The sequence below is a fragment of the Neomonachus schauinslandi genome, chromosome 5 (assembly GCF_002201575.2).
Source record: "Neomonachus schauinslandi chromosome 5, ASM220157v2, whole genome shotgun sequence".
Lineage (NCBI taxonomy): Eukaryota > Metazoa > Chordata > Mammalia > Carnivora > Phocidae > Neomonachus > Neomonachus schauinslandi.
The window spans coordinates 18,402,076-18,416,077 of record NC_058407.1 but is presented as its reverse complement, the minus strand read 5'-3'; the positions used below and the strand labels follow the sequence as shown (position 1 = coordinate 18,416,077).

The 14,002-nt window shown below is 44.1% G+C and overlaps 1 protein-coding gene across 1 annotated transcript in view; it reads left to right on the top strand.

The window, feature by feature from the left end:
- The window catches only part of STAB2 (stabilin 2), a 145,665-nt gene that overhangs the window by 12,718 nt on the left and 118,945 nt on the right, over positions 1-14,002 (top strand). Inside the window, 2 exon segments of the mRNA XM_021687579.1 lie at positions 7,504-7,589; positions 8,640-8,706. Of these exon segments, the coding sequence (XP_021543254.1) occupies positions 7,504-7,589; positions 8,640-8,706 (153 nt within the window).

Genomic DNA, 14,002 nt, shown 5'->3' with positions numbered 1-14,002 from the left:
CACAGTTCTGGGGGCTAGAAAGTCCAAGATCAAGAAGCTACAGATTCAGTTCCTGTTGAGGCTCTTCTCCCTGGCTCACAGATGACCACCTCCTCACTGTGTCCCCATATGAGAGAGAGAGAACACTCACTCTGGTCCCTCTTTCTCTTCTTATAAGGACATGAATCCCATCATGGGGTCCCTACCCTCATGATCTCATCTAAACCTTATGACCTCCCCAAAGCCCCACCTCCAAATGCCATCTTGTCGGAGTTTAGGACTTTAGCATATGAATTTGGGGAGGCACAGACATTCAGTCCATTAACAGTAAGTATTCACCTTGGCCTTTAGCCCACTGGGTCACAAGAGAGAAGCCTGGGCCAGGATGAAGCACCTGCTAAGAGAAAGACTTCCCTCCCTTGCAGAATATGTGCTGTTGAGGCTCAGGAAGATTCCCAGAAGACAGCAAATTAATACCCAACCAGTAGATGCCTTTACCCTTAGTACAGCCACAGGCAGATACCCAATGACCCCTGAATAAAGCAGACCACTCATTTCAATGAGAAGTATGCACTGGGACACCTCTTCAGAAGTAAGTCTAAAGCACTGAAGCTGGACTCACCAGCCCCTTCCTGCCTACAGCAAGAGGAACGAAGGCCCCTTTTCTGTTCAGGCTAAATCTCATTTCACTTTCTTGTGAAAATACAAAGAGAAAACATTAGCATCTTTGAAAATAATTGTAGGCATTCAACAAATCTTGAATTAATTACTTAATTAAATGAAAGGCTTGTAAAATAATTTTAAGCTAGCCCTACAGAGAAGCACAATTCTGAGCCTTTATTTTTTTTTATTTTTTTTTTTTTAAGATTTTATTTATTTATTTGACAGAGAGAGACATAGTGAGAGCAGGAACACAAGCAGGGTGAGTGGGAGAGGGAGAAGCAGGCTTCCCGCGGAGCAGGGAGCCCGATGCGGGGCTCGATCCCAGGACCCTGGGATCATGACCTGAGCCGAAGGCAGACGCTTAACGACTGGGCCACCCAGGCGCCCCAATTCTGAGCCTTTAAAGTCAGACAGAGCTGGGTGGAATCCTTGTCTCCCAGTCTGATGGCCATGTGACCTTGTTAATGGTCCTCTCTCTGCCTCAGTGTCCTCTTAGGTAAAATGGGGATTGTAACACTTCATAGACTAAAGAGTAACAGTTCATAGTTGTGAAGATAACACATGTAATGTCCTTGGCGTTCCACTCAAGGTTTAGACTGCTAATAATAATAATAATAATAAAAAGAACAACACAAAAAGGAAACAAAAACAAGTCAAGTTGGTCTTTTTAAGGCCAACATCTGGCTCGTGAAGGTGTTCAGTAACAGTTTACCAAAGGGTGGCCCTGAAGAAATGCTTCCTGAACATTGGTGTTCTGGAACTGCACTAAAGTATTTGAACAAAAAGGCTCAGAGATTGAAAGTCAGAAGCTGAATGACTTACCATGTGCTTAAAAATAGCCCTTCCCGATTCTAGTGTCTTGCTTTGTTTTCCTTTCCGGTCAGTATAATTATAGAAAAGGTCATCTCTGAGGTCTAAACAGAAGTCATGTTTCATTAATTATTGACAAGGACACTGACCACCTTTCCCAAACCTATCAGGAAGGCACATGCTCAGCTAATGGATTGTTCTCATTTATTCTTAATTTATAATTTCCGTACAGTAAATCCACCCTTTTCAGTGTGCAGCTGTATCAGTTCTGACAAGCCTCTGTTGTGTAAACACCCCCACCGTTAACTTAGAAAAGAGTTATTGCATCCCCCCCAAATTCCCTTTGCTCTCATGCCCCCCCATCTCCCACCCCCTGGCATTCACTGATCTGTTTTCTGTGCCTATAATTTTACCTTCATGTCATATGATTGGAATGATACCATGTGTGCCTTTTGAGTCTGGCTTCTTCCACTTAGCATAATGCTTCGAGATTTGTCTGTGTTGCTATATGTGTCTGTAGTTCATTCTTTTCTAATGCTTCATAGAGTGCCGTGACGTGGCGGCAACCAATCAATCCATTCACCAGCTGGAAGATGTTTGGGTTTGTTTCCAGTTTGGTACAACTAAGAATAAAGTCATTGTGGACATTCATGCACAGATTTTTGTGTGTACCTACATTTGATTTCACCTGGGGAAAACTACCTAGCAGTTGGAATCCTGGGGGCACCTGGGTGGCTCAGTCAGTTAGGCTCTTGGTTTCAGCTCAAGTCAGATCTCAGGATCATGAGATTGAGCTCTGGGTCAGGCTCCACGCTCAGCTGAGAGTCTGCTTGAGATTCTCTCCCTTTCCCTCCCCTTTTGCCTCCCCCACAGCTCATGCGTGCGCTCGCACTCTCTCTCTCTCAAATAAATAAATAAATAAAATCTTAAAAAAAAAAGTGGGAGTCCCGTCCAATGTATGTTTAACTTTGTAAGAAACCGCCAAGCTGTTTTCCGATGTGTACGCATCGTTTTTTTTTTCATTCCTACCAGCAACGTGTGAGAGATCCGTTTGTTTGGCATCCTTGCTAGCAGTTGATATAATCAGAACTCTAAAAAAATTTGCCATTGTGTGCGGTGGCATTCATTGCAGTCATTTTAATTTGCATTTTTTCATGTGCTTATTTGCTATTCATGTATCTTTCAAGTTATTGTTTCTGGAACATTGAGAGTTCTTTAAATGTTTGACATACAAGTCCTTTATGTGATACATGCTTTGCAAATATTTCTTCACAGTCTGTGGCTTGTCTTTTCTCTCTCTTACACTAACTTTTGATGAACAAATGTTTTTAATTTTGATGAGGACAAATATGTTGATTTTTCTTTGATAAATAGTGTTTTTTGTATCATATCTAGAAATCTTTGCCAACCCTAAAACACAAAGATTTTCTTTTATTTATCTTCTTCTAGAAGCTCTATAATTTTAGGTATCCACGGTGAGTTAATTTTTGTATATGATTTGAGGTATAGATCAAGGTTCTTTTTTTATATATAGATACCTAATAATTCCAGCATCATTTCTTAAAAAGACTATCCTCTCCCCATTGGACTGCCTTTGGACTGTTGTAGAAAATCTATTGACCATCTATGTGCAGGTCTATTTCTGGACTCTCTATTCTGATCCAGTGATCTGTATGTATATCCCTTCACCATACCACCCTGTCATGATTACTGTAGCTTCACACTAAGTCTTAAAATACGGCAACGTACATTCTCCAGCTTGGTCATTTTCAAAATTATCTTAGTTATTCTAGTTTCTCTGTTTTTCCATGTAAAATTTAGAATCAGTTTGCCAATATCTACCAAGAAGTCCTGCTAGAATTTTAACTGCAATTACATTGAATCTGTAAGTCAGTTGAGAGAGAAGTAACATCTTAAAGTATTGAATCTTTTAACCCATAACCACAATATATCTCTCTGTTTATATAAAACTTCTTTTATTTTGTTTGTCAATGTTTAATCAGTTTTAGCTTACAAATTTTACACGAATTTTATTATGCTCATACCTAAGTTTTTCATGGTTTTTGGTACTATTTTTAATGGTATATTTTCATTTCAATTACCAGTTGTTTCTTACTAGTTTATAGAAATACAATTGATTTTTTTATATTGCTCTTGTATCCTGAGAACTTATTATATTCATGTATTAGATCTAGTAACTTTTGGGGGATTCTTTTGACTTTTCTCTGTAGACAATCATGTTATCTAAGAATGGAGACAATTTTATTTCTTCCTTTCCAGTATGTATGCACTTTATGTATTTTTCTTAACTTTATTGCACTTGTCATGATGTATTATCTGTTTCGTATATCATTGGATTCGGTTGGCTACAAATTTGTTTTAGAATTTTTTTAATCTTTGCCTTAGATTTTTAAAAGAATTTTTGTATCTATGTTGATTAGAGATGCTGGTCTGCAGTTTCCTTTTCTTATAAGTATTTGTTAGGCTTGGGAATCAGAGTAAGAACGCTCTCCATATAGAAGGAGCTGGGAAGTATTCTCTCTCCCTCAATTTCTCGGAAGAGCTTTTGTGTAACTGCTATGATTTCTTCCTTAAATATGAGGTATATGCACCAGGGAAGTCATGTGGGATGGAGTTTTCTTTATAGGAGGGATTTTAAGTTCAAGTTCAAATTCTCAGATAAAAAGATGCAGGTCTGACTCCTGAATAAGAAAGAGAACCAAGGGAGGTTAGATTGGAAAAGTCTTAGACTAACGTGTAGTTCTAAGAACATTGGGTAAAGCTGGTGGGGAGCACCCCAGCCAAAGTCACCCGACAGAGGAGTCCTCCATCTTCCAGGAATGGGCCTGCTCTGGTACCCATCCTGGTATCCCTGCCATGCTCAGGCACTGGCTAGAAATAGATGTGGGAAGTGTGACCTCATGAACAGGATGGTTGCTAACAGGGAAATTATGCTCCCACAGTGCACATCTGAGAGGTACAATTTTCATAGCGACTCTACCTGGAGAAGGACCTCGGGAATCTGCCTTTGTAAAAATCCCTCCTCCCCTACCTCCTTCCCCAGGTGCTTAGAAACAGCTGGTCCAGTGAATCACCTTCAGAGGAACACCTGCTTAAATTTTTTAAAAGAAGGGCTTGCTAACTGTGTCCTAAGGAAAATGAGGCCCAGACTTCCTAGACATAGCCTCAACTCTTGGGAACTGGGATGCGAGATCCTCCCTAATTCTTCCGTGACCAGCCTTTGGCCTATAATTATAATTATATTCTTAGTAGATGGCTTTGCCTTGTTTTCTGCTCTATATGTTATCACAAGGCAAAGGCCGAGCAGAAGGGATACCCAGAGGACGGAAGAGTCATATCTGCCTCAGAGGAGGGTCCAGGAGAGCATGTTTGAATGGGGGGAAAGGTACAAGCAAGGTGTGGAGGGAAGCGTATGTCTGGGTAGTGGGATGGACAAAAGAAATGGGAGATGGGAGAGGAGGTGGTCCAATTCAGGGAGCAAGCTACCGAGCAGAATGCGAGTATGGGAGACTGGGATTCTGGCATCATTGCCTGCAGAATAAAAATGCCTGGGAGAGCATTTCTGCAAGGTGGCGCTGATTTCTTAGTCCCAGGGCTGGGGAGGCCCTGTGTTCTTCTGAGGCAGCCCACAAGACAAGCTACCAGTCCCTCAGAGAGCACCTTGCACGCCTAGTCATATAGAGAGACACAGTGACCAAAAGAGGGAAACTGTGGCAGAGCTGTTACCCCTCTATCTTCCTGGTTCTGCCCAGAGGTGAGCCTGCTTCCCAAAATACCATCTCAGCCCAAGAAGGGCCTAATATCAAAAGGAAATAGAAGAAGAGCCATTGGATAGTCAACAATCTATGGAAACCCTCTCATCAGCACCCCTTGCTCAGCATTGTTAATGCAAGTGTTTCAGTTGGATTTCAGATGAACTTCAAAGTGTATACCTCATACCTGCTTGATTAGGCCCTCTCCGTCCTCTTCATCCCCACGTCTCACTGCTCTTTTTAGGATAAAGACCACAATCTTTAACAAGGCCCTTCTTTAATGATCCAACTGTTGCCCCCTATTGAGATCAGATCTAAGTCAACTGGGCCATTGAGGGTTAGGTTGTTTGGGGTTAATTGGTAACTTCCAGTAAGTGGATTGAGGAAAGCTCTTCTCCCGTTAGCCTCATCCCAGTTTGCAAACCAATATTTATCTGATTGTCTGTTAATCCATGACTTTCTCCCCACTGGACTGGTAGGACCATGGAAATAAGGAACCAGGTCTATGTGCTCACTTTGTACACCCAGGACCTTACAGAGTCCTGATTCAAACAGATGCTTAATAATGTATTTCCTATTTTTACCTATTATAGCACAATCTGAAAGAACAGAAACTGGAGAGGATGAGGAGTATCCACTCTAAATAATAACAACCATTGACTGAGCACCTAATATTTCCAGCCCCTACTGCAACCTGCCAGGAAGACACTTGAACCGAATCTCAGAGCCATGCATTGATTTTCCCAAAAGGGGACAGATAACAAAGAGTTGTACTGGGGCTCAAACCCAGGAGATGCTGGTTGCGGAGTCTGGACTCTTTCACGACACTATTGCGTCTCAGGTAGCCACTGCCCCAGCTGGTGAGAGCGGCCCAAACTAACATATTAGTTTTCAAGGTGCTTTATAAATATTAGCTACATGTCAGTGTGTCTTCTCCTTTGCTTCCCTCATAAACATTTCTGTTATCTGTGCTGTGACTCTGGGCTGCAGCAGTGCATGATGAGTATATAGCATAGCAATGAACAGCGTTTAAGTGTGGTAGACTCTGGAGCACCTGCCAGGGTTTGAACCCTGGCTCCGACATTGTTGTGGGATGGAAGACCACAGACTCAAAATGTGTCATCTAGACTCTGTAAGTCACCAACATTCTGCCTGCAGGGAAGAGGGGAGCCAGAGAGAACACCATCCACAGGTGTGGAACTCGACTCTCTCACCTCCCCATACCCACAAGTATAAATGTTCTTTTAAAGAACTAGCCTAGTAACTCAAATGAGCCGTCGGGGTCTCTTCGGGAGAACTGGTTCTCTCTGTGATTAAAAATGTCTTTTTCCAAGAACTGTTTTTCATTTTCTATGGGTGCTGATTTCTTGGAAGATATATGGCACAGGGGATCTTTGTCAATGGGGGTAGAAGAGGAGGGAGGTCCGACAAGTGGACACTTCTGGTAGAGGAGGAGGGAGTCCCTCATTACCCCTGGCCAGCTGGATGGCTTTGGGCAAGTCACTCTACTATTCTGTGCCTCCGTTTCCTTGTCTAGAAAATGGGGCTAAAAACAGGACTTACCTTCAGGGGCTTGCATTGAGTAGTATATGCGTGCATCCTTTATTATTATCTAGAATTCCGTATCATTAGCTATTTTGTGGAAGGCATTTGTCTTGCTAACTTTAATTTGGGATAATATTTGATCCTGCCTCATTCACACAAACTCTCCTACCAAGCCTTTAAAACCCCAGCTTGAATGACTCCTCCTCAGGATATCTCCCAGACTTCTCAAGGCACTTCAATAGCTCCCTTCTCTGGGCTCCCTGGGGCATTTTGTTCCACAGCACTGCGGAAGAAGCCCAGCTATAGAGTAATGCTGAGAGATGAACTGAAGTCCCAGCTTTGCAAATTATAAAGTGTGAAACCTTGGGCAAGTTACATGGCCTCTCTGAACTTCAGTCTCTTCATCTGCTAACCAGGACCCATAATAACATCTCAGGATTTCAGTGGGAATAACTTAATTAGAAAAATATAAAGTATACAAATTAAAAAGTGTAAAGTATAGCAAATGCTCAAGAAACGGTAGACAGTCCAAAGCCTTCTAGGACAGCACCTGACTATACTGTGATTCACTCACCTTCCCCACGTAACCCTGGGTGAGGTCGGCAGGGTCTTTAATCATTTCTTATCCCTGGCAGCTAGCACACTACCTGGCCCCTAGGAGATGCTCAGTGCATCCTTGCAAAATGCTGTGTGCAGGCATGAATGAATGAATCTGAGCCCTCTGATTCCCTAGAGTGTCCGGGAGGCGCGAGCTTCCCCTGCAGCGGTAGGGGAAGTTGTGCGGAAGGCATGGAAGGAAACGGAAGTTGCTCCTGCCAGGTAAGCTCACAGACATGTTCTCCTTCCCCCTCTCCGTACCTGTCGTCCCTCCTTAAACACATATACACTAGGTGGAATCTCTAAGAAGTAGCACTGTTAGTAAAAAGAGTATACAATCTGCGACAAAATGACCTCTTAGGGGCTGGAGACCTTTGAGAGAGTCAGTTCCCCGCTCAGCCTTAAGTACATCCTTCTGTAAAATGGGTTTGATAAAAAAAAAAAAAAACCTGTATCATTACATTTGTTGAAATAGTGCAATGAGATCATGTATGTGAAACTATTTCGTGAAACTCTACAGGGCTGTAGAAATTACTGGGTTTTTTTCCTGTTAAGAATCACTACCATGAGCAGACTACTCTGTGGTCACTGGTTCTGCCAAGTGAAGAACGTCTATTGTTATCCCATGAAAGTGACTTTTTGTGAGCTTCAAACCTTTGATAATTTAAATACAAAGAAATCCTTCTGAAAGGGATGAAGCTCAATTGTCTTCAGAAATGCAAAACTGAAAGAGCGTTCATTTTACTCCTAAGTGAAATTACATGTGACTGTTAGCACTTGCCCTCTGTTTGTATCTTTGGACTGACAAAGCAGCCCCCTTCTGAGGAGCTCCAGACTCTTGGTGGAAAATGACGCAGGGTTAATGTATGCATTGTAACACAAAAACAGCCAAGTATAAAGGCAGAAGTAGGAAGAAGGAGCTTCAGGGAAGGATGGAAGGAAGATACAGTTGAGAAACAAATGCTGACCAGACCATCAGTTAGAAATTCCAGGGCAGGGGCGCCTGGGTGGCTCAGTCGTTAAGCGTCTGCCTTCGGCTCAGGTCATGATCCCAGGGTCCTGGGATCGAGCCCCGCATCGGGCTCCCTGCTCCGCGGGAAGCCTGCTTCTCCCTCTCCCCCTCCCCCTGCTTGTGTTCCCTCTCTCGCTGTGTCTCTCTCTGTCACATAAATAAATAAAATCTTGATAAAAAAAAAAAAAAAGAAAGAAATCCCAGGGCTTCCTGGAACGGCAACCACTTGGGTCTCATGCCATCTACTTGGTTTTCTACAGGACGGGTTTGGGGGAACAGCTTGCGAAACCTGTGCTGACAACTTGTTCGGGCCCAGCTGTTCAGCAGGTATGTCTGATTGTTGCGTAATCAGATGCATTTGTAAGGGCTGAAAGTAAAACCTGGCTTAGGCAGCTGAAGACCGCAGAAAGGCTATTCCTTGTAGGGGAAACACCAAAGAGTTACACAGAACTAAGTCTACACAGGCAAAGCAGAGTTGACAACAAATGTAGTCTTTGAAAAAGAGAGACAGTGTTCTCTGTGGTTTCCAGCACCTGCAGTCAGCTGCTCACCAGTAATGCTTTCTGGCAAACTTGGCAGCATACGCTTCCCTCTCTCCAGGCTCCAGGATCCAATATCCACCTGTTGTTTGCCCTTGAGGTCTTTCTGGGTCCTGGTCTCAGCATAGACCTTCTTCCCAGGGGCCTCTTCTTCCATGATAGGGCCAACCATGTTCTGTTCCTTCCTTTCAGAAGTTCTCAAACACCTGAGCGGATCAGGGATTATTTGCTCCATTTTGCAGATTAAACAAACAAATTGACACCGGCTTGTCCATTCTCTTGGCTCCCCCAGGAGTAGACCGTGAAGCAAGGATTTCAGTATGGGTAGCATATTTGGCAGGTAACCCCAGAAACACTAAGAAAATGACATAGGGAAAATAAAGGGTGTGTTATCAAGCCAGAGACCGGTGTAGATGATTAGAGCTTAATGCTCTGGGGAGCTGGGCATTACTGTAGAACTGTAGAACATTCCTCTTGGAGTCATCCTAGCAGAGGGGAGCGGGAACCACAGTTTGGTAGGCAGAGTAAGGACCTCCCCAAAATGTCCACATCCTAATCCCTTGGACCTAGGAATATATTACCTTATATGGCAAGGAGAATTCAGGTTGCAGATGGAATTCAGGTTGATAATCATCTGACCTTAAAATAAAGAGATTATCCTGGATTATCGGGGTGGGCCTACTGTACCCAAAGGTCCTTAAAAGTGGAGGAGGAATGCAGAAGATACCATGTCAGAGTGATGAGATATGAGGAAGAATCCCCCAGCCTTTACTGGCTTTGAAAATGAAGGGGGCCACAAACCAAGCAATGTGGGCAGCCTCTAGAAGCCAGAAAAGACAACAAGCTGATTCCAGACGCCAGTGAGCACTCCGGCAGAGCAGCCTTCCTAGAAAGGGCTCACAGGATACTGGAAGTTGGCTGGAAGGCAGGGAATTGTAAGGCCTAGAGCATGTGGGGAGTAGGGGAAGTATCTGCCAGATTCACAGTCTCCCAGAAAGGATATGTCAGGTGACCTTTCTCCAATACTACCTTAGTTCTGGCTTTTATGGAAAAGCCAAATTTGGTAGACCCTGCTTTGATTCAAATATTTTTTGCATTAAAACCTATGCCCATACATTGACATCTCACCCCCATAAATAGTTATCTGTTATAACTTATAACTATAAAGTTATCTGTAATAACTTTGACCTGCAACAGCGGAGACATTGTCTCCTAATCCATGGTTCCTTGAGGGCAGGTACTGACATGTCTCTCTCCCCAGTACCTCCCACAGTACCTGCCTGCATGCGAGACACACACTACACTTCTGTTGGCTGGATGAATAAGTGAGTGAGTGAGTGAATGAGTGTATGAATGAATGAAGGAACGAATGATCAAATTCACTCCAGCCATGTTGTCCTGACCCACAAGCTTGATTTTGAGAGGCACCATGTGCAGAGAATTAGAGCTTTGGCTTATGCTCAGACTGGGCTTCAGCCCTAGGAACCTTCAGTTTACCCAGCACATGCTCTGCCTTGTCTTCATCTGTAAAAATAGAAACAATATTGTCTCCTTTAGTGTTATTATGAGGATTTAGTGAGATCATCAGTGCACAATAAATGTTAGCAATTATTAGTAGTAGTACCTAGGATTCCCTAGTGGCCCCCAATCTTATGTTTTTGTTCATCCACCACTCTATGGAAGATGATTTCATAAGGGTGTTGGCAAAAACAAGTTGAAAACAGATGTTGGTATTCAGTGTGTTTTTAACATTGTATGTTGTATTAAAGGACATGTCTCCCAAATTGGCCCTTTCCTATCATAATCCTAGGATCTGAATCACATATTTTAAATAAATATTGAAATGGAAAGGAAAAAAGGACAGCATCCAACACTGTTTACTTACCAAGAAAGCCAAGTACAGCTGGGGGATGAAAATTTGGAAAGAAGATGAATCCATGTTGCCTCCAAGAAATTAGTGCCAGTTGGTGATAAGCACAGATATACAAGGAGACTCTAAACATTTCTAAATAAAGAAAGTATCCTCCCTTCACACTTGTTTGTGCCATGGAGGAAGGGCAAGTGAAAGGGAGAAAGGTGGATTAGAAACCTAAATTTTTAAGTGAGAAACCTAAACTAAGACTCAGGAGAGAAAACTCCAAGCTCTAGTTTCCAATCAATAGAACATTGGGAGATGATGGAATGTCCTGAATCTGTACCATCCAAGCAGAAGCCTGGTGCTCAGTGGCGGGACACATGTGGCCACTGAGCACCTGAAATACAGCTAGTGCAACTGAAGAACTGAACTTTAAATCTTAGTTCATGTCACTCAACTTAAATTCAAATAGCCGCATGTGGCTAGTTTCCTCCATATTGGAGAGCGCAGCTCTAGAACATAATGGTTAGGAGAGCAGGCTTTGAAGTCAGACTGGCCTGAGTATGTAACCAACCCCACTTGCTGTGTGACCTGAGGCAAGCTATTCAGCCTCTCTAAACCCTGCCATCTATAAAACAGGAATAATACCTGCCTGTGGGATTGACATTGTAGCAAAGCTCTGAGCAGCAGGTCATAAGCACTCACTCGATGGAAACATATAGTCAGTGAGGACAAAATCAGTCCAATGGTAAGCAAGCCATGCATGGATGGTGGATGGATGGATGGATGGTGGATGGATGGCTGACTGGCTGGCTGGCTGGCTGGCTGGCTGGCTCAGTGATGGCTGGTCTTTTCCATTAGCAAAGATGAGAGAAACTTGAGATCTTTTTCAGCTGGGCCTCCACTGGGTGCCAGTGTGGTTTCATCCAGTGAGGCACTGGTCCCACGGAGGTGGCAATTCTGCCCGTAAGTAGGACAGCTCTATTAGCTGTAGTTTATTTTTAACATTGACTTTAACCTGCTGCCAGAGCATTCTCCTACCCTGCTGTTGATTAGTTTCGAAATGATTTAGAGTTGCATTGGCCAAGGGTTTTCATCTCTGCTGCCAATGCCCTCGCCTGCTCTGTGCCTCATTCCTGGTTAGGGCAGAATACAAAGCCCACTGTCTCTGACATGACTCTTAAATCAATCCCACAGTTGTGTCTCATTAATAACAGTAACTAGCATTTACTGAGCACCCGCTGTGCACCAAGCAGCGTGCAAAGTTTGACAGGCATGATCTCTTTGGATCCTCACAACTCTGCAAGCTGGGTTCCTCATGTTACGGATAAAGAAGCAGAGAAGTTTCTCAAGGTCAAGCAGTTATTTCGGGGATAGTAGCAGAATTTGACTCCAAATATCTGACTCCAGAGCCTGGGCACCCGAACACTGCACTGTTCTGCCCCTGATGAGCATCCACCGTACATTAGACCCCTGACAAATGATAGGATGCTAAAAAGGAGACAGATTAGTTCCCCAAGGAGCTGGAAATGCAGGTGACAATTACGATCCAGGGTGCACAGCACACACAGGATGCTATGGGAACAGGAGAGGGAGAAGCTCCCTCTGCCAAGGGGCATAGCACTGGGGGCTTCGGGCACTGTCCCTCTGACCCAAATGGCCATGGCTTTGACCTCTTTAAAGTCACACGCCCCCAAGTTTGTTTGTGTGTGTCTCTAGAGACTTGCTGACACCAGTTCAACAAACTCCAAGGGCTCCTTAAAAGACATCGCAGAATCCCTCCACAACTCGTTTCTCCTTCCCAAGGGCACTTTCTCGGCCGTGGCTGGTGACCCTGCCATAGGTATCAGGTGTTCCCAAAGGCTGTCCGTGCCGGGTCAGTTAATCCAGTACAGTGTCTGTACCAGAACACAGGACACAGGGAGAGGCTCATACCACACGGCCTGGAGGGAAGCTTGATGGCAAGGACAGCTCTTACAGTTAGCATTGAAGTTGGGAGCCGGGGCTGCGGTCACATTCACTTCCCTCTTCTGCCTCCTCGCCCTCTTCCGTTGGCTACATGACACTTAGGAACTTGAACCTCCGAGTCCAGCTCCTCACTACGCTGTGAGTCCTTGAATTTAGGTATTGTGAACTACTCATATTCGTATACCCAGTGCCTCCTACAGTGACTGCCACTAGGTAGGAACTGGGTAGATATTTTTTTAATCGAATTGGATTGACCCTTCTCTACCGAAACATAATATGCTCCCTCCGCACCCCAGTTACCTCCACGACCAATCTGACTCCTCTCTGGAGCTCCCGTTCCAACAGTTACAGCCACAGGTGAACGTCAAAGTGCTTTGTTAAAATAGGAAGAACGGCAAGTCCGTTTTGGAAGTGAGGATGACAATAGCAAGTCTGGTTTAAATTTTCACGTTATTTGTATGAATACTTGAGCTGGATGTCTCCCACGTTTCATAGGGAACACAAGGTTCATGAGCTCTACCGCACAGAGTGCAGTGAGCATCAGAGGAGATAATGTGTGTAAAGCATGTGGCAAAATGCCTGATGAATAGTAAGCGCTCAATAAAGGGAAGTGCAGGGCCAATGCTATAGGATGAGGTGAGGGAGGGACATGCCTTGGGCACCAAATCTAAGGAGGCATCAAAAACTCAGTAATCAAGGTAAGGCATTTCATTTCTTAGCAAAGACCCTCGCAACAAAGGGCCACAAACAGGTGGCTTCAAAAACAAGAATTTAGGGTCTCAGTTCTGGAAGCTAGAAATCCAAAATCAACATGTGGGCAGGGCCATGCTCCTTTCGAGTGCTCTGGGGGAGGGCCCTTCGATCCCCTCGAAGCTTCTGGTCGGGCAGGCTTTCCTGGGCTTGAGGCAGCACCACTGTAATCTGTGCATGGCGTCCTCATGTCTGTGTCCTCCCCTCTTCTTAGAATGACCAGTCATATTGGGCGAAGGCCCCAGTAGGACCTCAGCTTAACTAGTTGCATCTGCAAAGCCTCTGTTTCCAAATAAGGTGACTCCAAGGGACGAAGAGTTAGGACTTCAATGTATCTTTCTGAGGGACAAAATTCAACCCATTACAATCATGTTTTTAAATTCTTGAGTAAAACATCCAAATATCAAAGAAAGGCAGGATCCAACTCTGCACTGGAGCTACCTTGCCTCATTCTCTCCACCCCCTGCCCTGCCTCCCCTTCCTCTCCCTGTATCCTGCCTCGCCCTTCTCA